General features: G+C 44.1%; 1 protein-coding gene across 3 annotated transcripts in view; it reads left to right on the top strand.

Annotated features, from left to right (window-relative positions):
* LOC120979391 (coagulation factor XIII B chain-like) overlaps positions 1-20,582 on the top strand; it is a 165,189-nt gene that overhangs the window by 102,678 nt on the left and 41,929 nt on the right. For all 3 annotated transcript variants that reach the window (XM_040408118.1, XM_040408117.1, XM_040408116.1), the window contains exons 6-7: positions 8,000-8,182; positions 10,359-10,559. In XM_040408118.1, the coding sequence (XP_040264052.1) occupies positions 8,000-8,182; positions 10,359-10,559 (384 nt within the window). The remainder of the gene's footprint in view (positions 1-7,999; positions 8,183-10,358; positions 10,560-20,582) is intronic.

Consider the following 20,582-nt stretch of genomic DNA (forward strand, 5'->3'; position numbering starts at 1 on the left):
AGGACATCTCTACTGATAAGCAGGCCAAGAGAGAGGGCCTGTACAGGCCAGGTCAGAAGCTCATGTATAGCTGAAACAGAATTTGTCCAGGGAGACACCAGTGACGTGCCTAGGTTGTTTGGCACCCGGGGTGGGTCCTTTCTCTGGCACCCCCCACCCCCAATACTTAAAAAGAATCGTACCCCTTCACAGTAGTATTGCCCTCATTGTACAACCTTCACAGTAGTTTTGTACAGATGTGTGCCCCCTAACAGTAATGTCCTCATTGTGCCCCTCTCACAGTAGTTATGCTCTCCCTGTGCCCCTTTCACAGTAGTAATGCCCTCCTATCTGTGCCCCTTCACAGTTGTAATGCCCTCTTTGTGCCTCCCTCACTGTAATAATCCCCATTGTGCCCCCTTCATAATAATAATCCCCATTGTGCCCACTTCATAGTAATAATGTCACGAGGGTGTCAAGAGCCACGTCTGACTCCGTTATACCCGGGGTCAGGAAGTTGCAGCGGGTGGCTGCGCGCTCTATGTCTAAAGACAGTGCTGTTTATTAATGGTAGCTTTCTGGGTTTGCCTTGCAATCCTTTTTGGCTCACTCAGGGATCCGTAGCTTCTCCTCCTCAGCTGTTTCTTGTCCTGCAATCCCAACCTCCTTATATTCCCATCTCTCACTTCTCTGGTTGCCAGATATAGAGCTTCCTGCCTGGACTTCTATACTGACCCACTGGAGCTGTGTAGCTGTGTTCCCTGGTTGTTGTTCCAGAACGTTACCCTCCGGATCCCTGTTGGGCCTTGGTGGTCTGCTGTTGTCGCCCACCTGGGATTATATGTTTGTCTGTATTGTCTGTCCTCTCCTTGGTGTTTTCCTCTTAGTGTCAGCGGTGCGGACTAGTGATCCCACCGCCCCGTTCACTACACAGGGCTCAGGCACGTGGGGAAAGGAAAGCCAGGGTTTAGGCACGTGATCGGCGTACGGGTGAGGAACCCGTCTAGGGACGTCAGGGCAGTCAGGTGCAAGCCGCAAGGTTAGGTGAGTCAGGGGTCACCATCTTTCCCTCTCCATTGGACAGGGCCTTCCCATTTCCCTCCCTTTGCGTGACGCCAGTCATTACAAATAATCCCCATTGTGCCCCCTTCATAGTAATAATCCCCATTGTGTCCCCTTCACAGTAATAATGCCCCTTAATAGTAGTAATGCCCATTGTATCCCCTTCACAGTAATAATGCCCATTGGGCCCCATTAATAGTAATAATGTCCATTGTTCCCCCTTTACAGTAATAATGCCCTCTGTGCCCCCTTCCCAGTAATAATGCCCTCTGTGCCACCTCATAGTAGTAATGCCCATTGTGCCCCCTCCATAATAGAAATGCCCATTGTCCCCCCTCCATAGTAGTAATGCCCTCTGTGCCCCTTCATAGTAGTGTTCCCATTGTGCCCCCTCCAGAGTAGAAATGCCCATTGTACCCCTTCCAAGGGAGAAATTCCTATTGTGCCCCCTCCAGAGTAGAAATGCCCATTGTGCCCCCTCCATAGTAGAAATGTCCATTGTACCCCCTTCACATTTTAAATGCCCATTGTGCCCCCTCCAGAGTATAAATGCCCATTGTACCCTCTCTGTGTTAAAAAAAAACAGACAAAAAAAACCCACAATAACTACTCACCTTGTCCCGTTCCTGAAACTCACAGTCCTCTCTCCCCTGCAGTGGCATAGCCAGCACCCGGGGCAAGTCAAGTATTGTACCCCCCAACCTGTGGTCACACCCCTTTTTTGCAGATAATGCAGTAGATGTCATCTGCAGTCCTACATAACACTACAGATAACCTAGTGATAAGACTCTGAGTACAGATAATGTGGTAGATGGGTGTAAGGCCCCAAAATTCAGAAAACGCACAGTGTGACCTGAAGTCTGGGGTTGGACTGCGGCAGTGTGGGCCAAATTCTATATCCAACCCCCCCTTTCCCCAACCCTACTGTAAAGAGATATTTGGATGGACATTTCATACATCGCTACAAAATATTCAGTAGAATACAGCACCATACCTGTTACATCCAGTGACATCTCCTGTGATGTAGACTCTTTCCTCAGCGTCTTCATTCGGAGATAAGACCGCCATGACACCTTCTTTCAGCCGTGTCTCATCTCTACAGAGTTTCACGGGGAAAAAAATCTAGATTCCTCATTTTACTATCATCCTCTCCCTCCTGCTGCCTCAACACTATCATCCTGCTGCTACCCCCAATACTGTGCTAGAGCCATACAGATAGTCCCCCATAATACCATGCTCCCAAACTGTCCTCAATGGTAATAGTGTTCCCTACACCAGTGTTTCTCAACTCCAGTCCTCAGGGACCATCTGCTGGTCATGTGTTCAGAATTTCCTTAGTATTGAGCAGGTGATATAATTAGTATCAATGCATCAAGACTTACCTCAGATATTCATTCTGTGGGATATTCTTACATCATGACCAACAGGTGGGCCCTGAGGACTGGAATTGAGGAACATTACCCTACAGTACCTTCAATAGCATCCCCATTAACATGTGCTAAACAAAAATGCCCCCATAGGGACACTAGTAGAAATAAGTCCTCCTATAGTGACCCCAGCAGTAACAAGGCCCCTCTATTATTATTATTATTATTATTATTATTATTATGGCCCCATCTGTATTATTAATTTAATGACCCCCTCTGTGTTGTTATTATTGCCCCCTGTGTATTATTATGGCCCCCTCTGTATTATTATTATGATTATTATTATTATTATTATAATAACCCCCTCTGTATTAATAATGACAATAATAATAATACAGAGTGGCCCATTATAATAATAATAATAATAATAATAGTACAGAGGGGGTCATAATATTAGTAATACAGAGAAGGCCTTTATATATCATAATACTAATACAGAGGGGGCCATTAAAATAATACAGTGGGGTCATTATAATAATAGTAATATTACAGAGGGGGTCATTATTATAATATTAATAATAATAATAATAATAATACAGAGGGGGCCATAATACAAAGGGGGCAATAACAATAATAATAACAATAACAACAATAATAATAATAATTGTGATGAATACCATACAGCTTGTGCCCCGACTGACGTCAGATGCCAACAACGTCGAGCTCACGAGATACGGTATGGTCACTGGTTACCAAGGCGTGACGTTACGCCCTCCTGGAGGAGCGGGTAAGGTCAGTCTTGGTACAGTTTTCACAGATTCCTCCTGTCCACACGGGCACAGAAATACAAGACAGCACAAGATTAAATTATATATTTAATCGCCTTAAGGGCACACTAGATAACACACTATACACAAAGAATATATACTGTCTGAGGTTACGAATACAGGTAGTATGGTACAAACAGGATTACACAGAGTACAAGTCAGTTACCAGGTAGATGAATGTTCCTTTGGGTTATGATGGTGGAATAGTCCTTGGCTGCGGTCACGTGTGGGCAGTGATGTCAGCAGTTTCCTGGTCTCTCCAAACACATGGCACGATGTGACTCCCTTTCAGAGAAAGACACGCCCGCTTGCTGGCACAAGCCTTATAACCTGTAGCCGGCCCCCCCAGCCTCAGGGAGGGGTCCACCCCCCCTTTGCTGGGCTGGCAGCACATGATCCACAAAATCGATTAGGGCTCATGGCTCCAGACCAGAATGTCGCAGGGAGGTGATTCTGGGACCAATGTATCCGCCTGGGTTCCAGCTACCAGTTGAGTCCAAGCATGGTACCATTATGTGGTTTCTGTGGGGAGATATGTATACCTCCCCTCCCTGGCATCCCACTGCCAGACTATGACCACAGGCCTGTTCATCGTGGCCACAGGGACACAAATATGTATCCAATTTGTGCCTGTGATGGCCGGGCGATTCATAATTCCTTATAAATCGCTGGTTCCATGCTGTCTGCTAAATTTGATTGAACTGGGGAATGGCCCAGACCCCAGCAGAGAGGTTTTTCCTGTTCTATTAGCTGGGTTCCTGGCTGGCTGAATGGATGTGTGAAATTGTAAAAAAAAGGTGGCCTGCAAGAAGTTCTCTGTCATATGGCTGGGCTTTGAAGCAGGGCCGTCCTGTGGAGTTCACTACCTCTGCTATCTTACAGCTGATGGCTGGTGTGGAAACATAGCTGGCAAGGAACAATAATCCATATTCCTCACAATAATAATAATAATAATAATAATAATAATAATACAGAGGGCGCCTTTATATATTACAATAATAATAATTGAGGGGACCATTATAATAATAGAGGGGGCCATTATAATAATACAGAGGGGGTCATTATAATAATAATAATTAATAATACAGAGGGGGCCATAATACAGAGGGGGCAATAATAATGATGATGATAATAATAATAATACAGAGGGGGTAATAATAATAATATTATGACCAACTCCCTCTGTATTATTATTATGCCCCCCTCTGTGTTATTATAGCCCCCTCTGTACTATTATTATTATAATGTATTAGTATTGTGATATATAATGGCCCCTTCTTTATTAGTATTTTGATATATAATGGCCCCCTCTTTATTAGTATTGTGATATATAATGGCCCCCTCTTTATTAGTATTGTGATATGTAATGGCCCCCTCCTTATTAGTTTTATGATATATAATTGTCACAACCAGACAGCTGAGAAGCTCTGACAGGAGCCGTCCAGAACCTCCTCCTTGAGTTTCTTTGTTTTGATTTCAGTTCCTCATCTCGTTAGCCTATCTCAGCTGTAATGCAGTTGGACTGATTGCTTCCCTTTAAGTTCCTCCCCATGATGCATTAGGTTGCGGCTTATAGAACTTCCTGGAGTGTGTGTGCATGCCTTTCCTAGTTCCCAGTCGTCTGCAAGATAAGTACTGTTTATGTATTTGTGATTTTCTGTTTGCTGGATCCAGGTGACCCTGGCTCCCTCCGTGTCTGTGTAGGGGGCCGGTGGTCTTGTCCCCTCACTATTGTAGGGTCTTCAGCTGTAAGATAGTCGAGGTACGTGGATATGCGCCCATCCACCTTTGGGGTGTTCGCATAGGCTGAGCAGTCAGGGAGAGTGGCAGGTCTCATGCAGGGGTCTCCGTTTTGTTCCTTAGTTGTGGATCCAGTGACTCATAGATTATATTGTATTGTCTTGTTTCCCTGTACACCATCCGTGACAATAATGGCCCCTTCTTTATTAGTATTGTGATATATAATGGGCCCCTCCTTATTAGTATTGTGATATGTAATGGCCCCTTCTTTATTAGTATTTTGATATATAATGGCCCCCTCTTTATTAGTATTGTGATATATAATGGCCCCCTCTTTATTAGTATTGTGATATGTAATGGCCCCCTCCTTATTAGCTTTATGATATATAATGGCCCCTTCTTTATTAGTATTGTGATATATAATGGGCCCCTCCTTATTAGTATTGTGATATGTAATGGCCCCCTCTTTATTAGTATTGTGATATACAATGGCCCCCATTATTTCTACATAATTACCTCCTTGGTATGCTTCTTCTTTTGTGGGATAATGCCCCATCCTCCATAGTGCTCCCACTGCTGCCTGCCTTAGGGTACTTACATAAAAAAATATAAAAAAAATACTCTCTTCCTTACTCCATCACTGCTTCTGGCCGGCCTGAGTTTGCGCGTCCCCGCGTAGGTGGTCACGAACACATCACTGTGGCCTCCTGCGCCGTGTCATCACATCATCTCGCAAGACCTGGCGCAGGAGGCCACAGTGAGGTAATCGCGATCTCCTGTGCCGCTCTACTGCCTGATAGGCTTCAGGCCACCAAGCAGAGGCAGAACGGAGGGGACGGGAGCCATAGGCTCACATGGCCCTCATTGAAATTCCTGCTGCCCGGCGCCCCCTGCAATTTGGCGCCCATGGCAACTGCCCCCCCCCCCCCCCCCCCCCCCCACACTACGGCACTGCTCCACTGCAGTCACAGATTGCTCTGCAGCACGTGTGGGCGGAGCTTATGTAGATTTCAGGGCTGCATGCCCCGCCCGCACACGGCAGCGCGATCTGTGCCTGCAAACTGAATGGTGGAGAGAGGTGAAGTCTTCTTGCTTAACCATTCAGAGCTCCGCCGGCCTTAAGGATGGGAGGAGCACAGGGAGCTGACGCGGCCGCACCAAAAGTGACGCGGACGCACAGGAATCAGCTGGAGGAGGGTGTGTGCATGCGCGCTGCGCAAGCGCACATCCACTGAATTATCAAAAAATCATTGCAGCGCCGTGGGAGAAGGACTTCATGCGCATGCGTGAAACCATACACCGCACGTGCGCACTTAGGGGTAGGTAGATTTTCCAGTGCAAAATAGCTCTGCTGGTGACCTCGATATTCTGCACTCATCTCTGTGGTAAGGATGAACTGCTCCTAGGGAGGTAGGGAGATCTGATGGAACATTTTGCTCTGGAAAATCTACCTACCCTTAAGTGCGCATGCGAGGTGTACGGTTTCGCGCATGCACACACCCTCCTCCAGCTGATTCCTGTGCGTCCGCGTCACTTCCGGTGCGGCCGCGTCACTTACGGTATAGTGTTGTGGCAAGGTATAGAAATCTGGCAGAACACCGGCACCCGGGGCGGACTGCCCCCCACGCCCCCCTTAGCACGCCACTTGGAGACACCATCCCTGTGTGATTTAAAGATGTCAGCTTACAGAAATTTGTGGGCCAATTAAAAGGGATAGTGCTTGGACAAGAAAGACAGTAAAGGTAACTCACACATTTGTCTTATTGTCCTCTTGAAAAATAAAATCTGTGCCATGATTGGTTGTTACGGGGAACAAAAAACATCTTTTAGATGGTTTTATAAAATTTTCCCATACTTTCTTGATGTTCATAGTTTCTGAGATACGTGTTCACCATTGCCTTGATATATATATAATATCGATCTTCTTTTCAGCTTTAGTCTTTCAATGACTATGTAACATTCTGTATGCAAATATATTTTTCTTAAAGGGATTGTTCTGGTGCAGGGGATGGGAGTGGTAGTGGCCATGATGTAGGGTTGTGACATGGTGTGCTCTTGCGCCCTGGGGATCGGTGCAGTGGAAAGCTAGTTTTGAAGAATGAGGCCAGAAGTAAATGTAGAACAGTATTTTTACTAAGTGCAAAATGTAACGTTAGGTACATTCATTAGCAGCAACTTGTGTTGAATTGACCTAGTAGTATTCTGGTTGATGGGTGTCTTAGCCATAGACCCTCACCTAACAGCAGTGTCTTTAATGCTGGTGTTACTCTGCTGTCTGACTTCTCAAGTATTTACTTGAGGCACAATCAAGTTGTTCTCTCTGAAGAACCTATTACAGGAGCTGAGGCTCTGCAGTGTGCTGTTACTCCTCTCCAAGTCTACACAGGAACTCACCCTCTTTTCAGGAAGCAGGAACAGACTAATACTACCAAGAGGGGAGGAACAGGGTGGTTAGCCATGTTCCTTGCCAACCTTTGCTAACTATTTTCTCACTGGTAGATACGGCCAAATAACATGCAAAAGATGACAATACATAACAATGCAAATTACATACAATAAGATTGCAGATACCCCCAGTTAAAAATGTTTTACAGAAAAGTGAGTCATTGTAAAAAATCTCTGTATAGCGCTAAGTGATATTTGTTCTTTTCTTTGTTTCAATAACATACCTGAGGTGGATGCACTTATTCAGTTCATCCTCCAACTGCAATCAGTCAGATGTACTGTTAGAAGCTGTGACAGTTACTGGGAGAGGCCGCAGCAGAAAGGACACACCCCCACTGACAAAGGACATGCCCGGCCAGCTTGAAATAAATCTAGCAGAGCAATTGGCGCACTGAATGGGAGGAACTCAGGATCCATGTTATTATGTACAGGGCTGGTTGTAGCTTTGTTAGAGATTCTCATGTACTATATGATGCCTGATTTTAATTTTTACATTAATCATAGGATAACCCAATTAAATCTCATATACTGAAGAACAGTGTGGTTTTTATAATAACACAAAATTCACTATATTTTCAGATGGCTGCCCGTTATCAAAAGAGACAATGATAACAAGAGGCATTGCTTTGGAAAATGCCCCTGCTCAAATCTCTGAAGGAGAAAGTGTGGAATTTCATTGCATTGGAAATATGGTTCCAAGTCAGTCACTTCTGGTTACATGTAAAGATGGTAAAATACATTATCCCCAATGCATCAACCCAGGTAAGCAGAAGTCGCAATAACACCCGTGCAAGCCTCATAGACGCCTGTACTGACACAAAGTCTCTGCCGGTACTGCATACTCCTGCCTCTTACTGATGCTGTAGTGTGTACTGAGTGTTCAGGAAGAGAAGCTACAAAAGGTGGCTGCCTGCCAGCGAGGCTAAATGATTCCGACACAGTGTTAGGCTATGTCAGTGCTTATGGTGGGCTGTCATATGGGCCCTTTGTGTGACCATGGGCCCCCTGAACTTCTTAGCCAAGGTGGCTGCTCAAAACACCCTTATAATAATCCATCACTTGTAGCCAGGGTAACAGTATACAGATAACAATCCTTGAAGGGGTTCTCTGAGACTGATCAGTGGGGGTAAGAAGCCCGATCAGCTGTTTCGGAAGGCATCAGCACTTGCAGTAGTGCAGCGGCCTTCTCTCAGTCTAGAGATGTCACGTTCCTCAGTCACATGGCCTAGGCACAGCTGAGCCCCAGTGAAGTGAATGAGGCTGAGCGCGATACCAAGCACAGCCGCTAGCAAATGGATGGTGCTGTGCTTGGTGAGAACAGGTCATCAGTAGAAAAGTCTCATAAAACCCCTAACACTGGTGAGAAAATGTACTTAGGAGGAATGTGGTTCTACCTCACAGGGATAATTTTTGAGGAGTGAATCATTTATACTTTCTCTCCATTTATCATCCACTCCTGAGTTTGGTTTCCAAAACTGCATGCAGAAACCTGACCGTGTGACCATACCCTTAGGGTCCAGGTACAAAAATCTATTAAAAAATGTCAGTGACAGCGCCGGTGTCCTCCTATGGGACAAAGAGGCAATTGGGTCTATCTAATCACAAGGGTGAAGGTGTGACTGCAAGCTCCGCCCCTCCTATAGTTCTGACTACTGTTCGAATTTCAGGATAAATTCGATTTGCTGCAAAGCCAAATTTCCTCATGCTTCATGGTAGCAAATCAATTTAACCTGACATAATGTAAAAAACGCAAAAAAAAATCATACTAAGGCTACTTTCACACTAGCGTTCGGGGCTCCGCTTGTGAGTTCCGTTTGAAGGCTCTCACAAGCGGCCCCGAACGGATCCGTCCAGCCCTAATGCATTCTGAATGGATGCGGATCCGCTCAGAATGCATCAGGCTACTTTCACACTAGCGTTCTGCTGTCCGCTCGTGAGCTCCGTTTGAAGGGGCTCACGAGCGGAGCAGAACGCTTCCGTCCAGCCCTGATGCAGTCTGAATGGATGCGGATCCGCTCAGACTGCATCAGTCTGGCGGCGTTCAGCCTCCGCTCCGCTCGCCTCCGCACGGCCAGGCGGACAGCTGAACGCTGCTTGCAGCGTTCGGGTGTCCGCCTGGCCGTGCGGAGGCGAGCGGATCCGTCCACACTTACAATGTAAGTCAATGGGGACGGATCCGCTTGAAGATGACACAATGTGGCTCAATCTTCAAGCGGATCCGTTCCCCATTGACTTTCAATGTAAAGTCTGAACGGAACCGCTCAGGCTACTTTCACACTTAGAAAATTTTCTAAGTAATAATGCAGACGGATCCGTTCTGAACGGATGCGAACGTCTGCATTATCGGAGCGGATCCGTCTGATGAAACATCAGACGGATCCGCTCCGAACGCTAGTGTGAAAGTAGCCTTACCTGATCCATTTGCCCCTGACCGCCACCATCTTGTTTGAAAATCTCGCACGAAATCCCTGATGACTTCATTTCGGACCACGTGAGATTTAAAGCCAGATCTCCAAGCATAATGGCGGCCAGGTCGTTGCGAGGAAATGGATCAGGTTAGTATGATTTTTTTGGGGTAATTTATATCAGATGGTGAGGGGTCACAATGAAGGGGGGGGGGGGGGGGGCGGCACAATCGCCGCTCCATGTCATTGTACCCACTACTTACAAAGAAATGCGCTTCGTGGTGAAGTAATTCATCACGGAGAATTTTTTTTTTTTTTATTCGACAAAGCAGCAAAATCAATTTTTTTTATAATTCGCTCATCTCTAGTTATGACCTAGTTAAAAATATTTCAATTTGTCATCATAGAGTTTGAGGCTAGGCTGTTTGAAGGATTCTAGGACCGTGTATTGCGGTTTGATCAGCCAGATTGTACAGCTGTATACAGAGAGCCATGAGCCCCATGTCTTCAGCATTTCTGCTTCATGTTTTCAGATTCGGACTCCTGCCAACTGTCAATAGATAAAATTGCACAGAATAATTTAGTGTTGCCAAAGAGTGCATCCATGGGCAAAGCGTATAGCAATGGTGATAGAATTCTTACTCGATGTAAATCCAATTATTTTCGTGCATCTCCAAGTTTACTAGTGGAATGTTCAAATGGAAAGATGATCTATCCAAAATGTGCTCAGGAAAGTAAGTAGAATCTGTCTAATCTTGTTTACTGTGTCTAGATAAAGGAGGAAAATGTGGATATACAGTATGTATGCAGGACATCAATGCTCAGAGTAAAACCTCTCCCACCATAGTATGATGTTAAAAAGAAAAGATTTGACTAAACAATATAATTAGGGACATCAACTGTTTTACTCCATGATTGTGGCGGGAAAAAAACAGACACATTATCGCGCGCACAATATTTTAGCCATAATTTGAGTTTTCAGTTCTCTCACCATTTTTGAAAAGTGGCGCAAAAAGTTGCTTACTATATGGTGGTTACTATACTATTTTGGAAAGGACACATACAGGGTAGACTACTGGGCTTTTCTGTAAGTAGACCTAAACTTGGAGTGTTACATCAATGACTGCAAAAATGCACCAAAATGATACGCAACAGACATACTAGCTAATTCCTCAACTGATAACATTCGCCAATATCTTCCAGTCAGGAACATATTGGAGCCCCTCATGCACCACGTCACGGTGTCTCAGCAAGCATGGGGTCCTACCACTCAATGGCCCGTGGTGTGTGAACAAGGTCTGAACAGTGCTAGAAAATCAACTCACAGCCAGACTCTCACACTGCCTCCATAGTGGTATCACCAATGCACTGTGAGGTAGAATAAAGCAGTGAGCCGCACCCACAACAGACCACGTGACACAGAAGGTTACCAACAAAAGTGGCACATTCATACACATAAAGACAAAAACTCACTGAAAAAAGTGGCCATAAACGGTGGAAATGCTCCAAACCCAGACACTGTAGCGTGTCTATACCGGGGGAACAATTCCTCCGCATGTGATCCGCAGATAACAGCAATCCCAGCAAAAAGGAACATACAGGACAACGTAAGGAGGGCTTTCTTGAACGTCCAGATGGGGGACGGGGGGGGACTGCTCCATCCTGTCCTTGGACGCGCGCTAAGGCCTTTGACAGGGTGGAGTGGCCCTTCCTCTGGAGAGTAATGTCTCGGGTGAAAAAGAGTGAATATTTCTCCAGATGGGTTGGCATTTTGTATCAAAATCCGGTATCCAGGGTCCGAATCAATGGGTGAACACTCTGTCCCCTTTCCCCTAACCCGAGGAACACGCCAGGGCTACCCCCTCTCCCCCTTGCTCTTCTCGCTGTTTCTGGAGCAATTGCATGCAAAATTAGAGCAGACGGGGAAATATCGGGCTTTGGGTGCGAGGGAGAAGTTGACAAAATAAGTTTATATTGCGGACGATATGCTGCTTTTTCTGGGGAGGGGGTATATAGAATTTTTCCAGGGTTATGGAAAGTCTGGATGAGCTTTGGATGCTTATCTGGATATGAGATACAACTGGGAGAAATCAAAATTTCTCCCACTATGACGTCCGGTCCCACTGGGCCATAAGTTTCGGGTTAGTATATTGACCCCAGCAGATTCCTTACTATATCTAGGCATCCAGATAGGGACCAAACTGGAACATTATACGAAATTGAATATACTCCCAATAATAGATAGAGTTAAGGAAAAAATTTGAATATGGCTAAAACTCCCCTTGTCACAAATCAACCGCATAGCACTTATAAAAATGACACTACTACCAATGTTATTATATGTATTCAATGCTAGCCCAATCACGATAGAGGACCAAGTTTTTTAATAAGTTAGAGACCCTCTTCAATGAGCTGATATGGGGCCGCAAACCGAGTTAGAATTAAGATACAATATTTGTATAAAGAAGAGGGTGGAATGTCCATCCCTTTTCTAAAAGGGATACTATATAGCTGCCCAGTTGAGATGGTGTGTGAGGAATCGAAAGAATAAATGCATTCGGCCTCTTTTTGGGGAGCATTGTAGACCATGGTCGGATCTTTTTCATATTCTCGAAACTGGTATTTTTAAGAAGAAAACAATAATAAACCCGTTTAGTAGAATGCTTGGGTATATCTGGCAACAAGTTAGATATATGGTGGGCGTAGCTGAAGCAGTTCAATACACCCCATTGTGGGGGAATGCACATTTATCACAAGTTATGCAACTGGGTGATGCTGAATATTGGGAAAAATATGGGATATATTTAATTGCACAGGTTTTTCATAAAGGACAGATTAAGCCCTTAAATGAAATTTTACCAGACATTAAATTAGGATTTATTGATAAATTTCGATACGAACAACTACGTCACGCTATATACTACACGGAGAATAGGAATTATTTAAATATTGTAAGCAACACTTTTTTAGACCTTTGTCAAGATATGACAGTCAACACTTCTATATCACACATTTATGCTAAGTTAAAACATGAACACACGAAAATGATTACATTTAGGGGTGAGGTTAAATGGGAAAGAGACCTACAAAAGGGGGAACCCATCCCGTGGAACACCGTGTACAGAAATATTAAAAGATCGACTGTGTCACCCGCCCATGCATGGATTCTTTTGAAAATCATACACCGTCTCTATTATACACCAGTATTACTGCATATCATTTATAAAGACAGAAAACAGAACTGCTATAAATGTAATAAAGACAGAGGAGATTATAAACATTTGCTGTGGGAATGCCCAGGGATAAATGATTACTGGATTAAAATATTCCGGAAATTGCAGGACTGCTCCCTTATGAAGTATCAAGCATGCATTGATTATGCCATCCTGGGCACTTTCCCAGAGACAGATAAAAATAAAACTGAGCAGATACTTTGGTTTCGGGGCATTGCCCTGGCCAAAATAATAATCATTAAATACTGGGGCACCATGTAATACCCTAATTTTCAGGAGTGGATGGAGCGGATGAATAGGGTTAGGCAGTATGAATATATTCTAGCTCAAACAGCTGGGAAAAAGGCAGCCTGGTTGCGGATTTGGGGCAACTGGAAACAATGACAGTAGGTGTAGATACGGCAGCTCCGCGGAAAGAAAAGGGGGGTGGAGGGAGGGATAGGGGGGTTAAAAAACAAAAGGGAAATTTAGTATAAGATGAGATAAATTTACTATTGTATTCCTATTCTATTGCTTTGTGACATTGAAATGGAAGACTGTCGATTTCTATCTTTTGGAAAATAAAACATATTTAATAAAAAAAAAAAAGGAAAAAAAAAGTGCGAACAGCAAATTGTCTCTATACTTGGACCACATATCCATAACTTGCTGCAAGCAATGGGAGTCCTCTCTGTCCAACTGCCTTGCATCTGGGTTAGGTTATCACCTAGTTATGCCTGGTTAATTAGAGTATGGATGCTGGTGTTGGGGCATTTATATATCCAGGCCTTACTCCATTCTGGTTGTTCAGGTTTAGTATTTGCTAGGTGCATTCCCTTTTAGATATGTTTGTACTTTATTCCGTTTTCTGGATCTGTATTTCCATAATTATATCCTGTTCTAGTCTAGTGTATTTTCTGTGTATTCTGGAATCTTCTGGGATCGTGCCATGGTGTTGCTGTTTGCCATTCATTTGCTATCAACCTACAGTATATGGTACGCATCTAACATTCACTGTGCCAATATTCTAACGTTATTTCTAGGACTTTTGGCTAATGACTACTCACCCTGTTGATCAGATGGGCTATATACTCTGTAAATTTTAATCTGGGTACCTGCTAAGAAGAGCATTTGTTTAAAGATGGCCATAATTATATGCCAAGAGGAGCCCTGTAATGGGATAAGCCAACCATAGCAAGGGACAATGAAAAGGTATTTTGGTGACTATTAACTATGTGATACCTTTATGCAAATTTGCCAGATGGTTGTTGATTTGTTGATGCATTTTCACACTATGACTATTTATATCAGTGTCACGTGAACACAAGGTTGGTGGTATGTGTGGTTTACGAGACCCATACAATAACTGTCTGCTCCTGATGAACCAACATTTAGCTACGGTAGGAGAAAACATGTTAAGGCTTTAGGACATTCATCCTATATACATTTAGGTCTCCACGCTGTTGACATTCCTGTGTATCTCTATGACTAGGCCACACTAGCAGCTGGTGAGCATGGTCGTCTTTACAGAGTGGTCACTCTACATGAATACGAGCAAATTAGGGAGAATCACTAGGATACGAACAAGGTTTCCTTGGTTATCAACTCCTGAATTGTGAAGTAATATGTTTGTTTACCTATATTGATTTTAATTGTGATAATAAAGGTTGTATTGCATATACAAAAAATAAAATAAAAATCACGTTCCGAATCCCCATCATTGGTGGCCAGTGCGGCCTCACCTCTCCCCCCCCTAGTTAAAATCACGTTCCGAATCCTCCATCATTGGTGGCCAGTGCGGCCTCACCTCTCCCCCCCCCCCTTAGTTAAAATCATGTTCCCCCATCATTGGTGGCCAGTGCGGCCTCACATCTCCCCCCCCCCCTAGTTAAAATCACCCCCCCATTATTGGTGGCCAGTGCGGCCTCACATCTCCCCCCCCCTAGTTAAAATCACCTTCCCCGATCATTGGTGGCAGCGGAGAGTTCCAATTGGAGTCCCAGTTTAATCGCTGGGGCTCCGATCGGTAACCATGGCAACCAGGACGCTACTGCAGTCCTGGTTGCCATGGTTACTTAGCAATTTTTAGAAGCATTATACTTACCTGCGAGCTGTGATGTCTGTGACCGGCCGGGCGCTCCTCCTACTGGTAAGTGAAAGCTCTGTGCGGCGCATTGCCTATAGCACAGACCTGTCATTTACCAGTAGGAGGAGCGCCCGGCCGGTCACAGACATCGCAGGTAAGTATAATGCTTCTAAAAATAGCTAAGTAACCATGGCAACCAGGACTGCAGCAGCGTCCTTAATGCCATGGTTACCGATCGGAGCCCCAGTGATTAAACTGGGACACCGATCGGAACTCTCCGCTGCCACCAATGATCGGGGAAGGTGATTTTAACTAGGGGGGGGGGGAGATGTGAGGCCGCACTGGCCACCAATGATGGGGGGGGGGGGGATTTTAACTAGGGGGGGGGGAGATGTGAGGCCGCACTCGCCACCAATGAATGTAATACAAGGGAGGGAGGGGGGTCTGCCCCCTCCTGCCTGGCAGCACCTGATCTCTTACAGGGGGCTATGATACGCACAATTAACCCCTCAGGTACGGCACCTGAGGGGTTAATTGTGTGGATCACAGCCCCCTGTAAGAGATCGGGTACTGCCAGGCAGCAGGGGGCAGTCATGTTCACAGTTCGTAGGATATTCTAACTTGAAGCGTCCCCATCACTATGGGAATGCCTCTGTGTTAGAATATACTGTCGGATTTGAGTTTTCACTAAGTGAAAACTCAGCTCTGAAAAAGCTTTTATGCAGACGGATCTGCGATCCGTCTGTGTGAAAGTAGCCTACAGCCACGGATCACGGACGCGGATGCCAATCTTGTGTGCATCCGTGTTTTTTCACGGACACATTGACTTGAATGGGTCCGTGAACCGTTGTCCGTCAAAAAAATTGGACAGGTCATATTTTTTTGACGGACAGGAAACACTGATCACGTTGAAAGTCAATGGGTCCGCAGAAAATCACGGAAAACGGAACAACGGCCACGGATGCACACAACGGTCGTGTGCATGAGGCCATAAAGTGCTGCTCAGGGACCCTGTTATAGGCAGTCCAATACCGGAAAAAAACACTTCAGTTTAGTCCCCATTCATTGTCAATTCGGACAAAACGTAACTGAACAGAACGAAATGCTCCAAAATGCTCTCCGCTCCGTTCTCATCACATCCATGAAGGAGAGTATGGATTTTATTTCCCCAATTTTTATTTAATAAAGTAAACCACTTTTGGATAAGCTGGACTTTACCATCAGCTATTTCTCCTGGATGCAGATTGTTTTGCTGGATCCAGCAAAAACGCTAGTGTGAAAGTAGCCTAAGTGAATAGGAGGGCTGATTCATTGGAGGAGAGACTAATAGTTCACTGTTAAAGGGTTAATGTTCTAATGAACTGTGGCTCACTGCTAAAGTTATCAAATGATTCATTGCTAAAGTTGTCTAAATGTTTATTGTGATGCTAACTAAGCACTTACAAATGAAAGTGGCTTATCTATACACTATGTATTTAAAAAAAAAGATATATAGGAGCTGAATGGAAGCGTCGGGTTAGAGCTCCTGCTTTCAACCTGCTGAGGGAACGGCAATCTTTTGCATAAAGAGCTCAAAACGGTCAAGTACGGTGGCCAGAAAACAGTGGACCAAGCTCCGCAAGCTAAAGCAACATCTGCAGTCTCGGACATGACAAAATATCTTAAAAAGCAGCCAGCAGCCGGCCCGGCCAAAGAAACCAAAATGGCCGCGGCACCCGGCGGAGCTCCACGAGGCCGCACCTCAAGCCTTTCTGAAGAAGAGGAAGACACAAGAGAAGAGGGTGAGTCCCGCAACCTCCCGGTTTCAGCCGCTTTATTAAACAAGCCTTAGAGGAGGCAATGCACCCGATTATCTCCAAATTACAAGAAGTGGCTCAAGACATACAACAGATAGGCCACAGAGTAGATACACTTGAGACTACGCAGGCTGCGGCGTTAGATCACAGTGCTGCAGTCACCCATTCACTGTCTGCCTGTCAGCGGCACATTAATCAGTTATATTCCTCCCTGGAAGATCAGGAGAACAGAGGAAGACGTAATAATCTCCGGTTTAGAGGGATCCCGGAGACGGTGTCTCCCTCAGAAATACCGAACGCCATTACAAAGATTGTTACTTCCTTACTGGGAGAATTTGATCCAGCCATGCTGGTAATTGAAAGGGCGCATAGAGCTTTACGTCCTCGTCCAAAGGACAATGATCCTCCTAGAGACGTTATCTGTCGATTCTTAAATTACCAAGATAAGGAAGCAATATTAAAAGCTGCTAGAATTGCATCATCGATCCTCCTGGAGGAGGCACAGATACAAATATACCAGGACTTATCCCCATCTACTTTTCAAAAGAGGCGGTTTTTAAGGCCTCTCACTGCATTACTTAATGAGAAGAAGATCCTATACAGATGGGCTTTTCCATTTGGACTGTCTTTTATAGTTGCTGGAAAAAGGATCATGATATCCTCCTTTTCAGATCTAGCAGAAGCCTACACAGTTCTGGACTCTCCCCCTCTGAACATCCCAGACTGGGACAAAGTTCAAGACATCACAGATTTACCTGCCTTACCTGTCCCTCAGCCTTGGGAGATCACAGCAACGCCGAAAAAATCGAGATCTAAGAAGTCCAAAGAGGTTTCAACGCCAAAGAAGACCCACTTCACCCAAGATATTTCCTGAATCATGTTGTCTTTTCTCCTTTAATATATTATTCAATATGATAGAATTCTCTGTCTTGACTGTTGCTTCACCCTAACCTCCGGGTGAACTATAGTTATAGACATATTTGAATTTCTCTTATATATTTTCTCAATTGTTTTATGTCATCTTATATTATTATAATTTTCCTCTGCTCTTATCCTATATCCTCCTATTGTCATGTCAGTCTCTCACCCTCCATCCTCTCCTAATGTGCCCTTAAATATTTTTTCTATTTCATTTTTGCTATACTGCCACCTTCACTCTTATACCTTGGTCTAATAGTATGTCTCTTACAATATTATATTTTAATATGTAAACCTGTTCCCTCCACGATGCAGGTTACCTGTGAACTTGTTTCACTTTCCCCCTATCCATTTTAATAGTTGCTGTACGAGTGACTATCCATGTTGTTGATATTCCACTTATTGTGGTCTCAAGTTATGGTTATTACGTTATTAGGGTATAACTCTTGGTTTTCAAAAACTCTTATGCTCAATACACGTTGCTATGCTACTTATCTCACTTTAGTCAAGTTATGTCTGACCTAGTAGTAGTCTCTTACAACGTGAAAGGGCTGAGATCCCCTTCTAAACGCAGCCAGATTTTTTCTCTCCTTTGGAAAGAGAAAAGTACAGTGATTTTCCTACAAGAAACTCACTTCAAGCAAGACAACTTCCCAGATCTTTCGTTTTCTAAATACCCCACTTGGTACCACTGCGGAGCAGATGGTGCGGCATCTAGGGGGGTCAGCATTGGTTTTAGGCGAAATACTCCATTCACCTATTTAAGTCATACCCAAGACCCTGAAGGTCGTTACATTTTATTAAAAGGGAAAATTGGACAGACCCTATATACTTTTGTCAATGCTTATGCCCCTAATGCTGGACAAACTAGATGGATCACCAATCTTCTATCCCTAGTCGAAGAACAGAGTGAGGGTATTCTAATACTAGCAGGCGACCTAAATATGCCTTTAAACCCCCTTATAGATACGTCTTCAAAGAAATCAACTCTTCCCTCGAAGGCAATCAGAGCTACTCCGGCTAGAATGTTCAATCTGGGTCTAATTGATGTGTGGAGAAGCCTCAATCCTAACAGCATTGATTATTCTTTTTTCTCTGCAGCCAACAACTCATATAGCAGAATCGATTATATATTGATCTCCAAAGAACATCTACAACTATGCACCTCAGCGAAAAAAGGACCAATGACGTTGTCTGATCATTCACCTATCTTCTGCTCCATCTCTCCTCCACAGGGAACGGGTAAGAAGTCTGGCTGGAGGTTCAATGAGTCCATCTTAGATAATACCATCCATAAAAAAAGAATACTGGCCCTTTTAAAAGAATACTTCCAAATAAACCATAATTCTGAAACTTCCCCAAACACCCTATGGGATGCCCACAAAGCCTACATAAGAGGTCATTTGATAAGTCTATGCTCCTATCTGAAAAAAGAGTCGGACAAAAAAAAAAATTCCCTTCTACTCCAGATTAATACTCTTGAGAAGACTCACAAAATTTCCCTGTTACAACTCCACTTATCTGAATTACTTTCGCTCAAAACTGAGCTAAAGAATTTACTAAATGAACGTTCTGCGAAGTTCTTCCTTAGTTCGCAACAAAAAATATTTGCCCACGGTGACAAAGCAACAAAATACTAAATGCAAAGAATTAAACGTAGGAAAATGACTAGTTTTGTGCATAAAATAGCCTCTCCATCAGGATCTATGTTGCTCAAAACAGAAGAAATCGCAGAACAGTTTAAGCAATACTATGAGTCCCTATACAACCTTCCCCCATCTCACCTTCCAAACCCTGGTTTGGATAGGGCACAAAATATTTCCGCCTTCCTTAGTTCACTTGAACTTCCAACTCTTTCAGATAGCCAGCATGACCAACTGGCTGCCCCATTTACAATATCAGATATTCAAGAGGCTCTAAAGTCTTCCCCAATTGGGAAAAGCCCAGGCCCAGATGGGTTACCTTTGACTTATTATAGAGCTTACTCTGACATTTTATTTCCTCACTTCCTTCCAATTTGTAATAACGCTCTACAAAATTCTCCTGTATCACCCGATATGTCCAGAGCTACAATTACAATCATTCCCAAACCGGGCAAAGATCATTCATTATGCTCAAACTACCGTCCTATATCTTTGCTTAACACTGACCTTAAATTATTGGCTAAAATGCTGGCTACTAGATTACAAAAACTTCTCCCTTCTCTAATACATCCAGACCAGGTTGGATTTGTTAAAGGTAGAGAGGGTAAGGATAATGTTATGAAGATTTTAAATGCATTATACTTCGCCTCTCTTAATAAGATACCAATGGTTCTTCTGGGTACTGATGCTGAGAAGGCGTTTGACAGAATAGATTGGTTGTATATTAGCCTTACGCTAGCCAAATTTAATATCCCTGACCAATTTACGGACGCAATCAAGGCTATGTACCACTCCTCCCCAGCATCAGTGCTAGTTAATGACACCTTATCACCTTGTTTCCGCATACGTAATGGCACAAGACAAGGCTGCCCTCTATCCCCGCTTATTTTTGTCTTAGTCATGGAGACGCTCCTACAAGCCCTGAGACAACAAACAGATATTATGGGACTCAGAGTTGGCGAACTAGAAATTAAGTTAGCCGCCTTCGCTGATAATTTATTAATCTGCACAACTAACCCTAAAAAATCCCTTCCTTCTATTTTATCCATATTAGATCTATTTGGTTCACTTTCCAACTTTAAAGTAAATCCCGCCAAATCAC

This window comes from Bufo bufo, chromosome 9 (assembly GCF_905171765.1).
Source record: "Bufo bufo chromosome 9, aBufBuf1.1, whole genome shotgun sequence".
NCBI lineage: Eukaryota > Metazoa > Chordata > Amphibia > Anura > Bufonidae > Bufo > Bufo bufo.